Consider the following 23,671-nt stretch of genomic DNA (forward strand, 5'->3'; position numbering starts at 1 on the left):
GGACTTTTGGATTTTAACATCTTTTTTAAGGTTAATGTAAAGCACAGTGTCATCTATTCCCCATCAGCAACATAAGAGAGCAAAAAAGTATGTGAATTCCAGACTGAATCATCCTTGCTTATTAGAATAACATTCCTTAAAGTGGTCCATCTGCATCAGAGCCTATTAAAGACTTCACAGTTCAGTTCTGACTTACCTTCAGCAATTGCTCCTAAAACCAGGATGCCAGATTCTTTAACAACCCATTCATGATGAAAAAGCAATTCTTTCAAAAGGGGCAAAATGTGTGGCAAAAGCTCATCACGATACACATTTGCAAGAACATCTAGGGCAGCAGCAGAACATTTTCCTAAAGAAATATTTAATTCAAAAACATTACATTAAACTCTATTATCATTAACCCCATTATCATATTTGTTCTATGTACAACACTCTATTCACCTACAGTTTCAAAGAATTCAATTAAATAGGAAGCAATCTGTCAACAAGAAATATTTTTTGGCCAAGAATTAGAAACCTAATCATGAAAGTATTCCATTTTGCATATGACTGCCACATTAGGATTCTTTTGTCTATAGAGAAAAATCAAAATACATACTGTTCCACTCAATTTAGTGCTTCTAAGATATGATACCCACTTCTGCAAACCTGCAGTAAAATGTGTACATTTATTATTTCTACTTAGTATTCTTAGATCATTTCGAATCAAATACATAATGACTCAGCATTATGAGTCATTATAATGACTCATTATAATCTTACCAAGTCACTAGCAAAGAAATCTTACCAAGTCACTAGCACCTGAAGCATAAAACAGGCCAGAAAACATTCCTTCTAGATTAAAGAACTATTAGCCATGGAACTATGGATCAATTAAGATTTCATTTAATGTAATAGTTAAGAAAACAAAAATATAATTGAGCATAAAAATTTTTCCAAATAGGATTAGGCATACTAAATAGTGGATCACAAATCATTAAACAATATTAAAATCCTTTTTGAAAAAAGGCTGTTAAATTGGCTAGAAATAACACCTTACTCATCAGTAAAGGTCTTGGTTATATTGTGTGGTGGAACCATACAAATGAGTACTATACTACCATGAAAGACAAAGAAATCTTAATGTACTGATACAAAATGAGTTAGTTATAAATGGAAAAGAACAAACAGAGTACATGTAATCTCATTTCACTGCTGGGAAGTCAGCCTCGTCTCCAAAAAAATTTTTTTTAAATATATTTTTTCTGCATGTGCACAGAAAAACTTCTGGAAGGGTATGAAAATGGGTGGGATGTTAAGAGGGAGTAGTTCCTTCCCCCAATTCAATTTACATTAGTGCTTTTGTAAAGTTACCTGTATCCTGCCTCCAGCCTAAAAGTAGGGATATACAAGGAGGTGGTATACTAGTCCCCCAACTGTGCTACTTTGCTTTCCATGGTTTTGGTTACCTTCACTTAGGTGCAGTCTGGAAGCAGATGCTCCTCCTTCTGATGTATCATCAGAAGGTTAGCAGCAGCCTAACCGCTATACCATAATGCCTATTTCAGTTAACGCCCCCCCAATCTCATCATGTGAACATTTTATCATCACGTATCATCACAAGGGTGAATGCAGCACAGTAAGAAATCCTGAAAGAACACCATATAATGTTTACTATGGTATATTGTTATAATTGCTCTACTTTATCATTAATATTGCTAATCTCTTATGGTACCTAATTTATAAATTAAACTCTATTGTAGGTATGTATGTGTTAGAAAAAACACTATATACAGGGTTTGGTACTATTTGTGATTTCAGGCGCCACTTGGTCGGGTTGAGGGGGTATCTTAGAACATACCCCCGTGCAGATAACAGGGCTACTACAATCTGACAGAGGTGAAGACGTTGGGCTCTCTTGCTATGGGAAACTTGGGTTCCAAAATTAAGTGTGTCATTAGTACTAGACATGTTAAATAACCAGCCTTGGTAAGTTTCTCTTTTTGCAGTTTCCTCACCAACCTAAGGCTGTTCTAAACATTAAATGGGATATTAAAACAAAACAAAACAAAATATAACAGGGTTTCTTCTTGGGGTGATGAGAATGTTCCAGAATTTACTGTGGTGATGGCTGCATAACTCTGTGAATATATGAAAAACCACTGAATTGTAGTCTTTCATGAGGGCATTGTATAATATATGACTTAGTTATCAATACAGATGCTATCAAAGCAGGCAACTGCATTTTCTCTTTTTGACTTACTTAGATTCCAGTCAGAAATTGTATCATCATCATCAATTTCATCATCATCATCATCTTCCTCTTCAATTCCATCTTCATCATGCTGCTGAGCCACTGTCCTTGATCGATGAAAACGTGGTCTTATATCCTGTTCACTATCAGGAATTGTTTCATCTTCTTCAACATCACCCTTTAAAAAAAATTTTTTTGATGATATTCAAATATCATTATTGAGAGATGATGCCATGTACGTGATTCTGAAAGTGTACCTAAGAACCATTCCCCTGAGCAGAAAAGAAATCTTTGTCGAGGGGAGAAAAAACTATCACACTGCGTATTAGGTTCAGGCCCTGTAACTGCATTACATTGTTTCCCATCAGCTGGTATAATCCAGACTAACTGTATAAAATTCAGACTGTATTTAAAATTTTTTAAATAAACTACAAGTAATTTGAATCAACAGGTAATTTATGCTAACTCTACCAGTGTCACCATCGGGTTCCAATGAAGTTGGAGTACATTAGCACCCAAATTCATTGTTGGCTTCTACCTTTAAACTCTGTAGCATATAAGAAGAAACATACTTACACAGGGTCGATTTTAAATAAACATTCTATTAGTCAAATTCAAAGATTCTCTAAAATCAATTAAAAAAAAAAAAACAAACCCTTACCTATTCATCAGAAAACAGTTTCCTTACCTTAAGTAGGATAATATCTATATCTGAGTACTTCATCCCATTCACTAATACAGGAATCAATCTGTAAAGGAATAAATTCATGAAACAAAGATCTAAAAATCTTCTAAGAATTAGTATGAAGTCTTAATGACCTTACACATATTAGAAATACCAAAGAGACAACTACCACTGCTAATTTGGTCTTGAAGCATATTCTGTGATGTCTGCCCTTCTCAAATATTGAGTATTCCTAAGACATATCCCAGGCCCCCCTTACATACTCACATATGGGATCTACTGAATGAAATCTTACTAAGAATAAGGTAGCTTATCAAGAGTGGTTAGAAATAAAACTAGTAACAAAAAATTTAGTAATTTCTCCCCTAAGAATTTATCCTGAACATCCTAACAAACATTCCCAGTTCTTAAAGACTTAATGGTTCTTGATGAAGTAACAAAACTACAAATAATCTAAATGTAAGTCATTTAGGGCTTGGTTAAAAATAAACTACAGTAAAGTTATAAATGAAACAGAAATGTGTAAAACACATTTAGCATGGTTCTACTGGAGTGAAAAATAATGAGATTACCCATGTAATTACTTGTATAAGCAGACTACTATCTAAAAAGGATATGCAAAAGAAACTGGTATTTTTGGAAAACTGGATAGGCCAAAAAGGGATAAAATTAATCATTTACTTTATTTCCAAAGAGTGTGACACTTTTACAATTAGCCTACATTCAGTATTTGTACTCCTTTTAATAAAAGAAATGACAGTGTTTAAAATGTACAGTAAGTCTAAAGTAATTTATTCAAAAGAAATAATGCAAAAATGGAAAAAGAGCTCTACCAATACGGTTATTATATTATAGCCTTCAAAGAAGAAATTAGGGTATTTTAATTGTTCTTTTTTAAGATTTTATTTATCTGACAGAAAGAGATCACAAGTAGCCAGAGAGGCAGGCAGAGAGACAGGAAGGGAAGCAGGCTCCCCACTGAGCAGAGAGCCCAATGTGGGGCTCGATCCGAGGACCCTGGGATCATGACCTGAGCTGAGGGCAGAGGCTTTAACCCACTGAGCCACCCAGGCGCCCCAGAAATTTTAATTTCTTAAGAAATTAAAAATTTAAATTTCCATCAAGAAAATGCTTAAATCAGGATATCATGTCTAATCTGAATATTAACATAATCATTAAGCCAGAACCAAGATGTCTGTAAACATGGAATCCCAGGTATCCTGGAGTAGTTAGTAAAAAAAAATTTACCAAAACACACAAGGAAAGGTCAAAATATTAGTGACTTCAATTCCCTTTGTAGCTATGAGAAGTTTAAGCTTTGAGTGGTTTAAGTTTTGATGATTTCCTTTCTCACTGGGCCCTTAACACGTTTAAGAGTCTACTGTGGATAAAAGGTTTTGAGAAAACTTAGGAAGCATTTAAAAAGTCCACAGTTCTAGGGGCATCTGGGTGGCTCAGTCAGTTGAACATTCGACTCTTGATTTATGCACAGGTCATGAAGGTTCAGCAGATCAAGCCCCACCCAGATCTCCATGCTCAGCGCTCAACAGGGAGTCTGCTTGGGATTCTTTCTCTTCCATGCCTCTGCACCACTACCACCCTCCACCCCCACAGCTGGCACATTCTCTCTCTCTCAAAATAAATTAAAAAAAAAAAAAATCTAAAAAAAAAAAAAAAAAAAAAAAAAAAAGGTCCATTGTTCTCTGCTTCTGAATTCTACCTTTAGCTGTTCCGGGTGGTTTGGGAAATGTGAACAGCCAAAGGAAATTCATACCCATGACTACCATGTGGGCTTATTAATAAGCACTTTCCTTATAATCTAGTGAGAAAATATTATGATCTTCATTTTATATATGATTCAGCTAAGGCTCGGAGAGGTTACATTACTTCCACAAGGTCATTAGATTTAAGTAATGGGAGAGTCAGAATTCAAGACCAGTTTGGCCTGCCTCCAAAATAATTCTTTCCCCACACCAGATATAAGAAACTCTCACTCTCCACGTTCATGTGTTAGGGCTTTGCAGAGGCCTTACTTCAAAGACTTAAACACTTTAATGTCAATTAAATATGTGCAAAACCAATTCTTAGTACAACTTTACCATCAGTAAATTTGTAAACCCTTATTAACTAAAGGAATAGTAAACAGGGGAAAGCAGTGGGACTTAAAATCCCCTAGATAGATATAAAAAATGTGGGACGGCCAAATTTTCAAGCTGAAAAGTCCTTCTAAATTCTAAAATACAGATTAATAGTAATTTAACATTATAGCTAATGAAACAGAACTATATCCAATTTATATAAATAAAATAAATAAAACCCTATTCATAAGCTACAGGCATTTTGCAGCACAGTCAGATTTATTTCATTCACCAACAATGAAATCATTTATCATCTCTGTCAGTAATTTGGAGGGAAATAGTGAGGACAGATGGAAGACTATAAAATTCTGCAGTTAATATGAGGTAAAGTAAAGAAGTAAAGACAGTGAGCCCTGTCCTTCCTTTTTAAGATGGAAAAAATGATAAAGTTATGGAGAAAGAGAAATTCGAAGAGAGAATGTATCCATTTGATGGGATGAGGTCCCTTAAGAAAAAATTATGCTAACCATTTAGATTTTAAAAGACTCCTTCAATCCCTATGCAATTAAAATTATCTTACCAGGAAATTCTGAGTACACTGATGATAGGTTAACCTTATTTAAAGGAAGTAATATGTAGTAAAAAGATGAAATTATTATTAGAACAAAGTAACTTACTTGGGCAATTAAGATTATGATTTAGAATAAACCATCTGCAATTTAAAAAAAAAAATCCCAAAAAACAACTGCTTCTTGAAAAATCTCTTTGGTTATAACCCATGCTTATGCCAAGTAAAATTAAGTCTGGCTTCTTTAGAACTTCCTTCCCTGATGGCAGAATGCAACATAAAAATGTAAAAATGAGGGATCACTATAAATTTAAGAAAAAGGTAGCATTCAAAAGAAGGAACACTTACTTAGGAAGATGTCTTACAAGTACATCTTTGCATATGGGTTGCTCAGCCAAAGTGAGCCAGAATTCACAGGCTTCTAAAGCTACATTTTCGTCTTGATCTTGTGTCCTCTGCAGCATGTACTGAAAACAAAGAAGCGTTAATATTAACTGGTTTAAATCATAAAATTAAAGTAAACCTAATGCTTGCTTAGCAAGTTAAAGGTCCTCTGCTATCGCCTTGAACTTTACAGTGATTCTTAACCTCAGCTTTGATTTTTTTTAAAAGTTCCTGAGTCAACTCTAAAATCCAGCCAAACTAAAGAACAACTTTGGAATGCTGCTTAATGAAAAGTGTTCAAACTATGTATGGCATATCTGCTTCTGTAGAGGTGTATTTTCTTTTATGAAACCACGGAGATTTTAAACATGTATTAATAATCAGTCTTCTTGGAAATATCAAAATAAAGTCCATTATACCTTTCATTAAAAAAATGAAAAATTTTTCATAACATAATTAACCTCTTACATGTATTTTCACATATGGAACATATGTGACATACATATATTATACAATTACAAAACTTAAATTTTTATATTTGGAAGGAAGTAGGGATATTTCATAGAGCAACTATAATCTGTAGTCTCTAACATGCTAAGCCAAATTCATTCTTACCTTATTTCTTATTCTTAACTTCAAATAACATTCTTAACCAAATTCATTCTTAGGGAACATCAACCTGAAATTTATCCAAAGGCAGTGTCTACCCCTCTTTAAAAAACCTTTACATGCAAAAACAAAATAAATATAATCAAAGGTACGCATATGATTTCCCAAAGTACCTGGGTCTGGAAATGGGATCAAGTGTTAGATGAAGTCTTTGTACATATTCTCTTCTAGACTGAAACATCTCACATGACAAAACGTGGCAACACAAGAATTGTGACAGGCCAACCCCTATTACATTCCACACCATGTCCTATTACCATGCTGAGTACTGCTAAATAAATATACCATTTTAAGTTAGGCTCCCCACAGGTGACATGGCCCCAGCAAATGATAAAATCTTTTAATTTTCCTGTTAGCTCCAACTTTCCCTAAACCTTCAACCAACTTGACCCAATTCTTCTAGACACTTCAGAGAGAACAGGTTCATCAGAGAAAATGTCACTTATTCTAATGCTGCTACACATCTTCACCTCTACAACTAACTTCCTTTGCTTTAGAAAAGGAGCTGCTGCACACTCTAGATGCTAGCTTTTTTCTAACAGGTCACAGATCCCCATCCTTTAAAAAAAGATCTTCCGGGCGCCTGGGTGGCTCAGTGGTTTAGGCTGCTGCCTTCGGCTCGGGTCATGATCTCAGGGTCCTGGGATCGAGTCCCGCATCGGGTTCTCTGCTTGGCAGGGAGCCTGCTTCCCTCTCACTCTCTGTGCCTGCCTCTCTGCCTACTTGTGATCTCTCTCTGTCAAATAAATGAATAAAATCTTTAAAAAAAAAAAAAGATCTTCCCTCTCCGGACCATATAATTCTCTGGAGGTGAAAAGGAGGATCTAAATAATGTATTATTTAATACAACTGGAAAGCTATATATATACTACTCACATACAAATGTATCCAGTAATATGAAAGTAGGTGGTACAGTTTGCCAGTAGCAGGACTGAGTACTGTCCAAGCAAGTTATTTTATTCTAATAATAATTTTATCTTGTTACTACATATTACCTCCTACTAACCTATCATCAACATACTCAGAATTTCCTAGTAAAATTATTTTAATTGCATAGGGATTGAAGGAGTCTTTTAAAATCTAAATGGTCTGCTGGAACTAACTGTAACAATTATGTATTTTCTACTCAGAAATTTCACTTTTACCATAAATTGTAAGTGGATCAGATCAGCTTTACCGGTAATGGGTGGAAAGCAAACACTTCTAATTCCAACTCCAATGACACAAGAATGTGCCACTTAACCTACCACAGTTCTAGTATTCATTTAGCCTAACACGTATCTAGCGAACACAAATAATTTACATATTTCTTAGTTATTCTTGTTAAAAGCTGTCTATTCCTTTAAATAACTTTCCCCCCTATAAACATCTTCAATCTCACAAAAGAAAAGTCACCATAAAGAGAACTTACAATTTTAAGACAATCATGAACTGTTTTTCATAGTTCACTGACAACAAATGTGTTAAACAAATTTAACATTATACATTTTGTTCTCAAGATCTTTCTTGGGAGAAAAAGGAGGAGAGCGCCTTTAAGTCACCTGTATTACCTCAACTATGTTATGCATGTGAGGAAGAAGGCGATCCATTCGAACTTCAAGCAACATCACAAGTGCCCGGCATACATTTTTCCGTACCTCTGGTTCTTCATCAGCAGCCAAAGCAAAGAGGTTCTAGTGAATGAGAAACATTTTTTTTCTAGTTAAGCATTCCCCGGTATTAGAAAGGTTTATACATAATAACAAGTCATCTATAAGTTAGTAACATCTGGAGAAACCCTAAGAAGATATGGTACAAATAAACACTGTATTAACTGGACTGCAATACTAGGTTATAAAACAATTAATTAAACATAAGATTGTAACTGCTAAAAAGTATAATCTAAATAATCTAAAGCCATTCGTTTGGAAAGACTATGACTAATTGTGTTTTAAGGTTATTTTTAGTTTTTGAGAATAAAATCGTGTCATTAGAACATGGGACACTCATCTAGCTCACCTAGAAGAAGATAATCTTTAAAATACTATTTTAAAAAATTATACAATTTATTTTCCTTCAAAAGTACTGTGTGTCAAGAGATTATTTCTACCAATCCAGATTCTTAAGGTAGTAACAGGTATATATGTTCTTTTAAAAACATCAATAATGGGGAAATGGATGCTGAGTTTCCAACAACTTAACCCCAAACTGCTGTTGTTCACCAAGTCAACTACTGAATAAGCAGTAAAAGTAGCCACTGATCTTATGCTGTTCTTAACAAGTTTGTCACCAAGGTTAAGGGGGAAAAAGTGCCTGAATAAATGACAGACTGTTTCATTTAATCTACAAGACATTATTATTAGATTTTACAGATAAGGAAATTTAGAAGTTACCTAACTTGCTAGGCAGGGGAGAATCTGAATATGGTTTTCATGGAATTTTAAGTCCACACTCGTTCACTATATCAACAAGCCTCCACTAGAAGAAGAGGTTGTCTTTGGTAGAGGTTGCAAAGTGGACATGTGAGAAAAAGATACAGTAAGCCTTCTCCCATCTCATTCTTGAGTTTTTCTTTCTCTGTGTGTGTGCGTGCGTGCGCACACACACACACACACACACACTTACACTTATTTAAAAGTAGTAAAACAATCATTGAAAAATACATAAAATCCAAAGTGTCCCACAATCTTCTCTCAAAAAAAAAAAACTATTCGACCAGCATATGGGGACCAACGTGCGACGGCCTGGATCGCATTGTGGAGCGCTGCGACCTGCCCGAGATGCATGTGGGCGATTGGATGGTGTTTGAAAACATGGGTGCCTACACGGTCGCTGCTGCTTCCACTTTCAATGGGTTCCAGAGGCCGACCATCTACTACGTGATGTCGGGGCCGACGTGGCAACTGATGCAGCAGATCCAGAGCCGTGACTTCCCGGCCGAGCTGGAGGAGCTGGACGCCAGCCCCCTGCCCGTGTCCTGTGCCCAGGAGAGCGGGCTGAAGCGCCCCCCGGCCACCTGTGCCTCTGCCAGCGTTAACGTGTAGGTGCCGCTCCTGTAGCTGTTAGCTTCCAGTTGAGCTGGGATCGGGGGATCGGGGTGGGGGGGGGGGCCGTTTAACTTAATTCCTGCTAGTTTTGAGATGTCTGTAAGTGGGGTCGGCATGGATGCAATAGTGTGGAAGATGAGGAGATGGGGTCACTTATCTGTGTTCCTATGGAAACTATTTGAATATTTGTTTTATATGGATTTTTATTCAATTTTCAAACATGCTACTAAGGGGCGCCCCTCCGCTGCTGAGCAAGCATTTGTAGCTTGTACTTTGGCAGAACGGGCCAAAAGCTTAGTGTTGTGATCTGTTTTAAAAATAAAGTATCTTGAAATAATTGGGAAAAAAAAAAAAAAGCACAGGAACATCTCCAAATTGAGGAACCTGAAAGCTTATTACAAGTGGTAAGACAATGGAGAAATTCAAATTCCAAATGTGACAGTATGTGAAGTACTGTTGTGAAATTTTAAAAACTTCGACCTCTACAAGTCCTGCCTCTGCATCTGACGCTTTCAAAACTCCGTAGTTCCTTTTTTAATCGGACATATTTTACATATGTTTGATAGTCTTCATTAAATCTGATGATGTCTTAAGTGCAAATATCTAGTAAGTGCAAATATCTAGTAAGATACGTCTTAGGCACGTATTAGTAACCAATACATTTTCATTCATTATTGTCACACTTAGCAAACATCCACCCCCCAATGAAAACAATAATAATTAAAGAAACAAATGATCCACTTATTAATTTAGCCAACAGTTTTCGAGGGACTACTATGTGTCAGGCACCTCCTATGGAGGTTTACTCCTCTTGGATGGAGAACTGGCTGAATCTCACAGGATTATCAAGGAGCAAGAAGTGTTCACATGGTATTTAACACCAATGGGAAATACTTTAAAATGTTGGGAAACATGCTTACTCCACTCCTGTGGAATTTTTGTTTTCAGAGAGAATTTTATTTCTTTTATTCTGAATTACATTTCTGTGTAAGATGTTGGGCTATTTATTCCTATTCCTTTTTTAAGCTGTGAAACACTAAGAGGAAATATTATTACAACTACTACTTCTAAGAATAACAGCCATAGCTAACATGTAGACCAGCTTATTCTGTAGCAGGCACTGTTCCAATTTAGTTACAGCAAATGTCTTTATAACAATCCAACAAGGTACATCTATTATTGCCCTCATTTTACAGATGCTGAAACTGAAAACATCAGTTAAATAATGTGCCCAAGGTTAGCAGCTATGGACCTGAGCTTTGCTTGAACCCAGGCAGTCTTACTCCAGATTTTTAGTATTATCCATTGCCCTCTACCTCAAGGTAGACTGAAGGCAGAAGATTTATTTATGTAACCCTAGTACCAAGCACAGTGCCTCATTTACAGTATGACTCAGTAAATATCCACTGAAGACTCGTATTTTAGTTTCAACTTTTAAATGGCTAGAGGATCCTACTATTCATAGTCTACTGGTCAGAAATGCTCAGAAAGAAGCTTGTCAGTTTAAGTGATGAGGAAAAATGATGACACCATTCCCCCCTTCCTTCTTTTAATTGTCCAACAAAAATACTAGCAGGATGGCCTCTAAAATTTTTAAGCATAACCAGGATGGGAGGGGAGTGGGTGGCACATGCATGCGTGGGTGGCTCAGTCAGTTAAGTGTCCCACACCTGATTTTGCCTCAGGTCATCATCTCATGGGTATGAGATCAAGCCCCACACGCTCTGCACTCAGTGGTTGGTCTGCTAGAGATTCTCTCTCTCCCTCTCCCCAACCCAGGGTCGCTCTCTAAAAATAAATAAATACATCTTAAAAAAACAAAACAAAACAAAACAAAAAACTGAAGAGGAAAAGACAACTTTCATTTAATGAAAATCAAAGTGAAGTGCTTAAAGAACTTTAACTTGTTCACAATTGCTGTTATCAAGTGGTAGTAATTCTGAAAAACAATTCTATTGCTTTGAGTTCATGGCCAGAAAATGATGCTTGACCTTCTGCTTTTATCAAAAAGGTAAAAGGGCCTTTAAATGCTTACAGAGATTTAAGAGTCAAATTTTCCCCGACACCTCCAATTCTACAATGGAAACCAATGGAAAATGAAGCACCAACCTCTTACTAGTCTGTGCCTTCAGATTCTTAATAAAGAACAAGTTTAAGATTACTTAGACTCACCAATGTTTCATGTTTCAAATACTGCAAATGAACTGGGACACTCAATTTACATCTGGAATTTGAATAGTACATTCAAATAAAAAATTTCTAGTTAAGATATTAAGCACCCACAAACCATAATCTATGTTTGTACCGTAAGCAAAAAAATCAGTTTAACAGACAATTCTTTTATTTTCAGTTAACGAAAATCACAAAGTCTACACTGTATCCAATTTTAATACTATCAGAAAAAATTTAACATTTTCTAACTTCCCCAAAAGCAAAAGGGGGGAAGGGGAGACAAATCTTACCTCAATAAAAGAATCAATGTGCAACATCAGAGCTTGAGTCCTACTGATGATAAACTGATTGACACATGCAACAGCATGAGACCTAGAAACAAAATTTAAACTTTAACACATGCTCACTATAGCTTTTTCCTATTTACAGAGGACTGACAAGAACTTAACTATTCCTCCATAAATTATGATGTACGTATAGCCATAAACTTGTTTGTACATACATATATATGTATATACACATACATACCCTGAAAAGAATGAGTTAAATTTCTTTGAATATTTAACACAGAAAATGAATGATATATTAAGTGAAAAACACAGGTTCCAGAGCATTACATTAATACTTCTCTCAAAATGTTAAGTGCCAGAAAGGGCATGTCCACATTTTTAATAGATACCTCTGAAGCGTGGGACGGTGGATGGAGGCATACTGGAAAATTGTTTTATATACCTACATATTTTAAAATAATGGCTATTTACTCCTTTTAAAACTAAAAATGATTAAGTCTATAGTTTTTGTGTTCAGATGTAGCCAATTCAACTCTACAGCAATTCCTAATCGCACTACCTTTAAAAACACACCCCTAAGCCAATCACTTCTTCCTTAGTCCAAACTATCCGGATTACTCCAACAGGCTCTAACTGGTTTCCTGAGCTCCTTTACGGACTACACTACAACCTTTTACACATGCATGAATAACATCATCACATTACACTCTTGTTCAGGTTGCTCCAAAAACACATTATCTAAGTTTTCCTACAAAAGATCAAATGGTAAATACAAGTGGGACACAATCTTGTCAATTTAAGTGATGAGAAAAAATGATGACACCATTCCCCCCTTTCTTTTGATTTTCCAACAAAAATACTAGCAGGATGGCCTGCTAGTCTAAAAGGTTACCTTTTAGACACACATAAATAACATCACATTACACCCTTGTTCAGATTACTCCGAAAATAAACAATCTACTTTCCTACAAAAGAATGATAAATATTACAAGACTTCTGTGGCAGCTTCATCCCCCATGGCTCAGTGGGTTAAACCTCTGCCTTCAGCTCGGGTCATGATCCCAGAGTCCTGGGATCGAGACCCGCATCGGGCTCTCTGCTCAGCGGGGAGTCTGCTTCCTCCTCTCTCTCTGCCTGCCTCTCTGCCTACTTGTGATCTCTGTCAAATAAATAAATAAATTCTAAAAAAAAAAAAAAAAAAAAAAAAAAAAAAATCATTCTTAATTCAGGTTATGGGCTGAATTTGGCCCCATGGGTCATAGTTTGCTGACTACTGGCCTAGGCCTAGACCTTCCACTATGCTGTGGTTACTCTTACTCTCCTAACTTCATTTTTACTGTGCTAACAAAGTTTTCTTCTTTTGTCACTGTTAAACGGCTTATCCCTAACTCCAGGACCTTTATACTTGGTGTTACCTATCTTATATGTCCTTCTCCTTGACCTTTCAAAGACTTGCTACTTTAACTTTGTTCAGGGTCTCTGCACAAATATTACCTTTATAGAAAACCTTCTATATACAATACCTGTGAATCACTGTCTAATCCCTTATTCTATTATTTTCCACAGTATTCATCATGAAATTATTTTTCTGTTCTGCCTTTCCTGATAACCCAAGAGAAAAAGACAAAAGAAAAAGGTACTACGAACAGATAACCTGTGACAAGATGTTCAACATGATTAATGACAGAGAGGTAAACCATCAAATTCATCATGAAACACAATTTTATATCTGACTGGTGAAAATTAAAATACATCACAATACTAAATGCTGTGCACCCAGAGAATCTTGCACTTTGTTATTAGAGAGTATAAATTGATGCAACCACCCTGGAAAACTCTGGTGTTCTTTCCTTGTTATTTGCCTTCTGTCCCAGAAATTCCTCCCCAAAGGTTTTAGATCTTCCTAGAGAAACTCTTGCAAATACACAAACGGAGACAAGAAATAAATGTTTTCAGCAGTACTATCCACAATAGCAAATACGTGGAAGCCACCCAAAAGCTGCAAGGGTGGGTGGGGGGGAGTGGGGGCAGATAACATGAATAAATTGTTTAATCACCATGCCAAGTAGTATATAGTAGTCAAAACAAGTGAGCTACAATGACAAAATATGGATGAAACATTAGTAATATAATATTAAATTTAAAAAGCCACCAAAGATTAAATTCATTAAATACTTCCCAGAAAGTTAAAAACAAAGACATACACACAAAGACATGCATTTTACATATATATGCAATATATTTATTTTTTAGGGATGCCTGGGTGGCTCAGTTAAGCATCTTGCCTTCAGCTCAGGTCAGGATCCCAAGGCCCTGGGATCAAGTCCAGCATCGGGCTCCTTGCTCAGTGGGGAGCCTGCTTCTCCCTCTGCCTGCCGCTCCCCCTGCTTGTGCTCTCTCTGATAAATAAATAAAATCTTTAAAATATATATATATATATTTTTTTTTTAACAATGCAAGGGAAGGAAAAAGTTGGGCTGAGATGTAGGTTGTTGTCATCAAGATCTTAGCTTTTGTTCTAGGTGGTAGTGATTATTAAAAATACCTAATGAGTAACTAAAGACAAAATGGAAGTGGGCCATGATGAGAACATCATGAGGCAAAGATCATAACCCATCTTTGTGTACCTCTGGTAGGGTTTAAAAAATAAAACAGCCCTAATTTTTCAATTGCTTAGTCATGTGATGGATAAAACTACATTCCTTTGCCTCATTCTATATTCTCAAAGTTCAACAGTTACTGAGATGGAAAAAACGTTTTTAAGAGTACATACGAAATACCAGTTAAGCTGTATAAATAAGATAGTAAGTAATAATACAGAATAAAATCCTACGAAGATGGAGTTCAGTGTATTGCTAAAATATACAGCAGATACATTTACCCAAGTATACATTAAAATGGGAAAAAGTGTTTATGGGTATGTAGAACAGATTCTCAAATGGGAAATAACGAACACTCACTGAACAGAAACATTTCTGTAGTACTGAACACTACCGAGTTAAGTTTAAACAACTGACCAGCTACAAAAATGTATTAAATTACAAAAAACTTGTGTGTCCAGCAATAGTGTACCAATTGCCAGGAATATGTTATTTAGAGTTTTCTGTTACTCTTTTACTTGCTAAGACCTGTCACAAAAAGTGAGTTTCTTTCTTCGAAGTAAAGTAGGCAAATTACCACACTTTCTTTCATCACCTTACTTTAAAGATTAATAGACAACTCCCTAGGGAACATGAACTCTATCTAGTTAACTATTTCAGGAAGAGTAACATCTTATTTTGGGCATGTTACTACTTATTTGCATGGCACTACCATAAATGAGCATGTATCTCTCTGAGAACAACACTGCATTAAGTACCATTTAAGATGAAAAATAACTAAAATTAAATTGAGGTAAAAGAAAAAGAACTAAATACAGAATTTAAGCGAGAGAAAGATGCCTGATTACCCTCTGGTCACACTGTTCAAACCATAATCCTTTGAATACAGCTTGGGATCTTGGGGTAAGCTCCAAAGGACATCTAAACAAACACTCACAGCATATCCAGTAAAGTTCATGCTGTTGGATGGATATCCTTAAACAACCACATCTAGGAACCCTCATAACTTCTACTTTAAATAGCAATATGGTTTTTGGTCATTCTACATAAAAACACGAAGCACTGACAATTAGAAACAACAAAAAGCAAAGCAACTACCAATCGGAAGAGCAATGACTTTTCCACAGTAGCAATAAACAAAAGACAAGTTAGATTAAAACACATTAACTGGAGATGGGGGGGGGGGGAAGTACAGCAGTTTGAGGGAAATTCTGGTGTAGTTACAGACAGGAGGCTTACACACTTCAACAGAAAGCATCTTGGTAATTATAGCTTGACAGGATAACAGATGATCAGTTAGTCAAAGGTTAACTTAATATTTAAATATAATCTTGCAACAACTATATGCTAGGCACCATGTAAGAAACTAGGGATATATACAGGACAATAGAGCAACCCAAGGTTAACTTCTGGCCAAGCAGGCCTACTGATTGCAGAATGTTCTAAAAAATCCTTCCACCCTCACGCTCCAAATGTTTTTAATTAGATGTAAACTCTTAATCTAAAATTACTAAACAATCCAGATGTCATATTGGAGGGTGAGTTAATTTAATACTGGCTACACAAGTACCTGATTTTTGGACTACTGTGCTTGAAGAACTGTAAAAATTTGGGGATCATGATGTTGAGAGGACGGTCCAACACATCACTATCTAAAATCTCAGCAGAATCTTCACAGATCTTCTGAAGGGCGCCAAATGCTCCCTGTGAAAGACATTTATATCATTAGAACTAAAAATGAAGGCATTTTAAAAGCAAACTAAAGAATACTGATGAATTTGTATGAATTAATGTTCTCAGTCTCCATAAAATACTGCCTCATAAAATCCATAAATTTAGTCATCAACTTTAAGACAGAAATCACTATACCACTAAGTTACCTAAAATCTCAGTTCAAATATAATGGTATGTTTTATTTTAGCATTGAATGACTTAAAAATTAGAGGATATTCTGGTTGGCAGAAACTATAGTAAAAAAGCCAACTTCTCCCGAAATATTCTGGGGAATTTTAGAAGTCAGAAAGAAGTCTTAACATCATTGAAAAATTACTTAATACGAAAACCATTCACTGGATAATGATTACAAAGTCAGTTAAAAGGGCAGAAAATTCAAATTAGCAACTATTTTCCTATAACCGTTTTTACACTAAATGGGCCAACCTAGAGCTCCTATAAACAATATGCAACCTACTAATTACCTCAAACATCTGATTTACTGCTTATAATTCCACCAGTAGCAGAAACCTGGTGCTTATTTTCATGGCACAGTTAATTGAAGAATACTTTTTAAAATGTGACTTATGTAGAAGCTCCATAATTTCATGATTACTGCAGTTTTAAGTTTTTATTCTTGGTAAGTGTTTTTAAAAATTCTCATCTCCTTTCATGTTACTGTCACTATACCAAAGCACAATTTAAATTTTAATCAACTCTTACTTGATGGTTGAACACTATTATTATTTTAGTTTCTCTGTAATCTTAGTGTATTTCTTAGGTGTTACAGGAAAATGTATATATGAGAAAGTAATTTTTTTTCTGGGGGGGCGGGGAGAAGTGTAACTTTAGAGACCCCTTTGGTTATTCCCTCTCTTTCCAGTCCCTCCTTTCCTTCTTTCAGATCTGGCAACAAACTGCCAAATCAAAAGACCATTTGAAATTTTTTGTTAGGTTATTTCCTTAAAAGAAGCACAATACCTAAAATGGTTTCCATTTAAAACAGATTTCTACACAAACTAGAGGCCTGGTAATGAAAGAGATATTTAAAAGTACTCATAAATAGTGAGAAATCCATAGACTTCCTTTCCCATATGGAAAGGTTGCTACTGATCAGTGGCAAATAGGAGATTATAATCATTACGTGATTAAAGCTAGATTACATATACTTCAGCCATGTCATAAAACAAGAGGCACAGAAACAATTTAGAGAAGGCTGAAAGTGCTCAAGGTTGGTAAATTTAAGCCTATCTTCGAAAAATACCACATTAATGGATTGACTGATTATACGTCCTTGTAGCAATTAAAATAAACAGGCTTCATAACCTAATAGTCGTTATAGAAAACAATAAGATAAATGGTCACTAATGTAAAAATAGAGGGTAACTTGAAGCTTTCAAGTTTTTGAAGTTGTATGTTTCAGACCAAGTATTTTTTCCAAAGGTTGCAAATATACAACATGACAAGAAAAATAGAGAAGAAAATGTGAGAAGCATATTTCTTTACCTCACAAGTGTTGTAATCTTCAGAATCCAACAGGCTACAGAGTTTTGGTAGGAGGTCAGGCCAATTCTGCAATTCTCCTTTGGAGGCTATGGTTGTAATCAAAATACCTTGAAAGGAAACACATACCATTAGGGAATCTGACTGCATTATGTCAGATACTGCCACACGAATGCCCCTATAGTTTCATCCACTCCCCCAAAAATCTTTTTCCCATATTATGTAAACACACACAAAGGATAGTCACCAAAATAATAAAATTACAAACCAACCACATACTCTTTAACATGCTCATTTAAATGGCCAACATCAGCCCAGGACCTCTTTTCACCACAACACTTCTACAGAAAAACCACAGCATAATAAATAAGAGGTTTCTAATCTTGTTTTCTAACACTTCGTTTACCTTTTGTGCTGTTAACAATTATATGTACAAAAAAACTATACGACTCACTCTTTTCCAACAATAACAAGAACAATTCCACTCATTATAGTTGACCCCTGAACAATGTGGCCGGGTTAGGGGTGCTACCCCCCGGTCAAAAATCAACACGTAACTGCAGACTCCTCAAAACTTAACAGCCTACTGCTAACTGAAAGCCTCAATGATAACACAGCTGATTAACAAATTTTGTATACATGTATTTTATATGGTTTTATTTTAATGTTATTAAAAATCACAATACAAATACATTTACTGTATCTACAGAAAAACCAATTCCACATGTAAGCGGACCCACGCAGTTCAAACCTGTACTGTTCCAAGGGTCAAACGTGTTCCTCCTTTTATAGAAATTGTACGCAAAATAGTAGAAAGAAAATATACCAAAACATTAGCAGTGCTTATCACTGGGTGATGAGTATCTGAATCTGGTAGTTTTTAACAAAAATGCATAAAGCAAAAATCAGCTCTCTGACTAAGCTAGGAAGGATCACAGCCAAGGACCAAGGTAGGGAAAATGAAAGTAGATGAACCATCAATGGCTAACAATCCTGTGTGCAACAACCCTTCTGGTGTGGAAAGAACCACACAGTCCTCCATCAGTTCCCACTTTCAGGATCAAGGATGAATCACTGGCATCATCCTTGTTTTTCTCTGCCTTAGCAAATTTAACATGAGTAAGATAATATACTTCATTTGATGATTTTAGACCTTCTAGTACCATAATTAAGATTTGTATAAACTCTGACAGTAGGCAAATTACATGCACTCTAAACTTCAAAATACTAATTTGTAAAAGTGAGAATAAAGAAAAAGTGTTCTCTTGTTATTTTGAGAACTCACAGTGAGACACGTAAACAAAATGCCTGCCTGGCATACAGTAAATCATCAATTACTAAACAGTGAATTCTTCTTATTTCTGTGTATAAATTGTCTTTGAATTTTCCACAGTTAGTTTGAGAAGTCTGCTCCCAGTGGCAAAGCACTAAAAAGCCTAACGTTGTTAGCCAATATATACTCTGCACTAAAAACAAACAAACAAAAAACCTCCCCAAACCCCCCCATAAATTATTTGGTAAGAGTCAATGGATTGGTAGCATTTTAAAGACATAACCCTTAAAACAGTCCTCTAGTAAGATCAAAAAGCAAGAAGGCCAAGGGCAGAGCTGTTCCTTCTTGACAATTTTTCTTTCCTAAAGTTAAAATTTTTAAGAATTAAGGGTAAAAGCAAGCTCTGGATCTGCCTAAAGAAAACTAAGCATGTCTTAAAAAAAAAAAAAAAAAAGGCAGTAACAAAAATTAAATGCCAAACTACAACTTGGCACTAACAGACTGCATTACTTCTGCTAGAAGAACATTAGAGAATGTTGATAGACCAACAAATTCAAATTTAACTGGCCCATATAGTTTCATCCACTCCCCCCAAAATCTTTTTCCCCATATTATGTAAACACACATAAAGTATAGTCACCAAAATAATAAAATTACAAACCAACCACATACTCTTTAACAGGACAAACAATTTTACATTTGTCTAATGGATTACCGCAGTCAACAAAATGTAATCTTCTCAAACAAACTTCCTCGGCAAGATTCCTAATATGCAGTTAAGATTAAAAATATTTGAGAAGTCTGGCATATACTCACTATTCTTTTTTACTACTGTCAAGAGGGGGCAGAACATTAGGAAGGTATATGAGAGTCCATCAGAATAAACCAGGAATTCCCTTTTCTCAAATCACAAATGCCCTCCATCCATCCCATTTAAAATCAGTGTTAATAATGGCAGTATTTAAGACTTACATATTTTGAGAGAAGCCACAGAGCCTGTTTCTTAAGTAAAAGATGTATTGGGTACTTTTCAAACCCACGAGACAAAAAATACAAAAGAACATTCAATGAAAATGATTTAATCATTATGGAGGTTCTTAACTGACTTCCATTCAACCAACCTGCCAGATTAACAGAAGCTTTCCAGGTCTTTGTGAAATTTAGTGGCTTTAAATCCCATGGCATACTGAATGCTGCCCTTTAGTAGGCCACTCTTTTAAGTCCTCCTGCCTATTTCTGCGTCCATGAATGCTATCACCAACTATCACCAACAGTCAGTTGTGTTTACTCCCAAACCTATTTATACCAGCTATTATAATTGAACATTTTAATTCAGCATTACATAAACTGATAGTTCGATTCAAGTTGAAAACTCTGCAAAGACTCAAAAATTGCTGTAATTAGATACAGACAAGGCAATTATTAAATACAAGGATAGAAAATAGCAAAACCTAATGTCCTATTCTTAAGTTATTTTACGAAATCTTTCCACGTAAAGAAAATGCAACGAAATTATATCCCATGTTTATTATACACGAAAATCAGATAGTAAGGAATTCAAAAAAAGGGGCCATAGTCCTAAATTAGTATCATTTGTTTATGTCCCACTTGATGAACTTTGATTAAGCAACTACCAGTGACTCTGGTCTCACTAATTAAGGGCCTTTACTATGTTCATTATTATAGTAATGAATTTCAAATGCTTTCTAAAGCATTTGAAAGCGGCAATGAAAAACCCCCCTCTCTTCTCACAATTCAACATGAAACGGATGACAAAAGTTCCTATGAGAATAGTCTACCATCTCAAAGAACAATCCAGTTACAAACCAGATAAGCAAAACTATGTAACAATGTAACTTACCTACAGTGGCTCTAATCAAAGGAGAGGAGTCACCAATATTGTTTAAACATTCACTCTTAATAAAGTCTGTCACACCATTTGGGAAGTTCTGAAAATGCGCTTTCACGTTATTCTTTAAAATGAGACCACTCAACGATCTTGTGGGTTCATCTGTAATAAAACAGCATTAGACTTTTAAAGTAGTTTTCATTTCAAAATATGTAAGAACAGTAACTTTTAAAATACTTATTCAAAACTTGATTGCGACATTCCAGTAATTTTGCTATAACCAGGAAAAAGGAAAAAAAAGTATCATAAATGATTATCAGAAGATTAGCTCCATGATTTGTAGTTCAGAGTTTCTCAACCTTGGCATTATTGACATTTTAGGTCAGATAATTCTTTGCTGGGTGTTGTCCTGTGCATCCTATGATGTTTAGCAGTATTACTGGCCAGAGATGCCGGTATTACCTTCCCAAGGTATAACAACAAAAATGTTTCCAGATAATGTCTGGATTGTTGGAGAAGTAGCATGGATTGCAATAGGGGGTGGGGAGGAGGGCAATCTGCACCTGGTTGAGAACCACTGACTTAGTTTAAGAGTTAATTTAGTTTATATATGGCCACTGTACTCAAGCTTTATTGGACCTGATACAAACATCAAATTACAGATCTGAAAGTATTAGTGACTACAAATATCCTATTAAAAAATTAAGTGGACAAAGAATACATGGGATCACCTTCACATACAAATAAACTGATGCTCATTTATATCATGTTTTTCACTTGACTCTGAGCTAAAAAAAAAAAAAAAAGGTAAAACAGTTTTAAAATTTTCAGAAGTTAAAAACAGAATTTACATAAGACAGTTTAGTCCATAGATGGGTGTCAACAAATTTTTAAGAAGAAATTTAATACTAGTAGAATGTAACTGATGTTTTACCAATTGGCATCACCACCCGTATTAGTAGTAATAGTTAATATCTTTTGAAGCTTATTAGGTACTAACACTGCTAAGTGCATTTCAAATAGTGTGCTTTTAATCCTCACAACCTCATGAGACAGGAGTTATTATCCCCACTGCATAAATGAAGAAACTGAGGGCTTTGCCAAAGTCACACAAGGCTATTAAGTGGGGAAGCCTAAATATGAATCTCAGGAGCCTGGCTCAAGTCTAGACTTCAATGCATGCTGCAGTATCACCCTCCTTAAAAGACTGGAAGACATGAAGAGCTGGTGTGGGGAACAGAATATACTATTACAGCACTACTGTTCTACAAACACTATTTAAAAAATTGAATACTCTGAGCTTGTCTAGTTTGCAGTATGCTCCCATAGTCTGACTGGCACTGAAATATTCCAGGGTGATGCATACCGATGGGCAAAAGCATAGCAAAGTTTCTCTGCACATAAACCCCATTCAGGTCATCACAGCAATATACACTGAAACCTTTTATGTCACCGTTTAGAAACTTCTTTCTGGTTTTAATTACAACCCATTCCAATGAATAACTTAAAATGAAACAAACAGTTCTAAATTCTCTTGCAAGTTTAAAACTGCCATAAAATAAATGAATAGCCAGATTTTTAACTTCTTCAAGCAATAATCCTTTTGTCTAAATTAGCCCTTAGTAATTCAGTCATATAATTTTATCCCAAATGGCATGTTATTTGTTTATAAGAAATACTCATTACAGTTTTTTACAATAAATGCTGTAAGATGAAGAGTTTTAGTAAGTCACAAAACAAAGCAGAAATGGTTTAAAATTGGGGCACCTGGTGGCTCAGTGGGTTAAAGCCTCTGCCTTCGGTTCAGGTCATGATCCCAGGGTTCTGGGATCAAGCCCTGCATCGGGCTCTGTGCTCCACAGGGAGCCTGCTTCCTCCTCTCTCTCTGCCTGCCTCTCTGCCTAGTTGTGATTTCTCTGTCAAATAAATAAAATATTTTTTAAAAAAAGGTGAAAATTGCTTAAAAAAAATGGTTTAAAATTAAGAAGTATTTTATATTAAAATATTTACTTAAGGTAAAACATGTCCTGTCCTAAATCCAAAGAGCCACCAATCAACCATTTACTTAAAAAAAAAAAAAAAAAAAAAAAAAAAAAAAGTTAAGGCTTTACTTTGTTGGACCTCAATTTGCTGTTAAATAAACTTATCTCTGAAGTCTCTTCCAAACCTAAAATTTTACTCCATAATTCAGTGTAAACAAATTCACAAGAGGACGGACAGATTACTAAGTAAGCATTTCCATTTAAAGATGTTATTTATGTTCTTTCACTAACATGATGACCCCAATGCCAGTTTTGTTTAAAATAAAAAACTAGACATAGTAAACTTGTGTTCCAAATAAGATGCAAGAATATTATGTTACACAGATGTTAAGCTCCTATGTTCTTTGAGAAATAGTGACTAAAGAAATGAAGGTAGTCACCCATCCTCTCTTGCTTTATGAATTCTGTGGTTCCTTTTAAAAATACTTATTCTTACATCCCTAAAACTTCAAGAAAGAGTATAATATTCTAACAATCTCTAATATTTGGAATTTAGGGTGTGCACACAACAGGAGAGTAGATGGCTTGGTATCTTAGTAAGTACTAAAGTTCTTAAAAAAAAGAGTAACACTAATTTGATTATTAA

At 35.4% G+C, this 23,671-nt stretch overlaps 1 protein-coding gene across 2 annotated transcripts in view; it reads right to left on the minus strand.

Annotated features, from left to right (window-relative positions):
• TNPO1 (transportin 1) overlaps positions 1-23,671 on the minus strand; it is a 93,013-nt gene that overhangs the window by 24,731 nt on the left and 44,611 nt on the right. For both annotated transcript variants that reach the window (XM_045999203.1, XM_045999204.1), the window contains exons 4-12: positions 21,056-21,205; positions 17,925-18,031; positions 16,276-16,409; positions 12,106-12,187; positions 8,168-8,290; positions 5,913-6,031; positions 2,922-2,982; positions 2,243-2,411; positions 197-349 (exon numbers count right to left, since the gene is read on the minus strand). In XM_045999203.1, coding sequence (XP_045855159.1) covers positions 197-349; positions 2,243-2,411; positions 2,922-2,982; positions 5,913-6,031; positions 8,168-8,290; positions 12,106-12,187; positions 16,276-16,409; positions 17,925-18,031; positions 21,056-21,205 — 1,098 coding nt within the window. The remainder of the gene's footprint in view (positions 1-196; positions 350-2,242; positions 2,412-2,921; positions 2,983-5,912; positions 6,032-8,167; positions 8,291-12,105; positions 12,188-16,275; positions 16,410-17,924; positions 18,032-21,055; positions 21,206-23,671) is intronic.

Source organism: Meles meles, chromosome 3 (assembly GCF_922984935.1).
Source record: "Meles meles chromosome 3, mMelMel3.1 paternal haplotype, whole genome shotgun sequence".
Lineage (NCBI taxonomy): Eukaryota > Metazoa > Chordata > Mammalia > Carnivora > Mustelidae > Meles > Meles meles.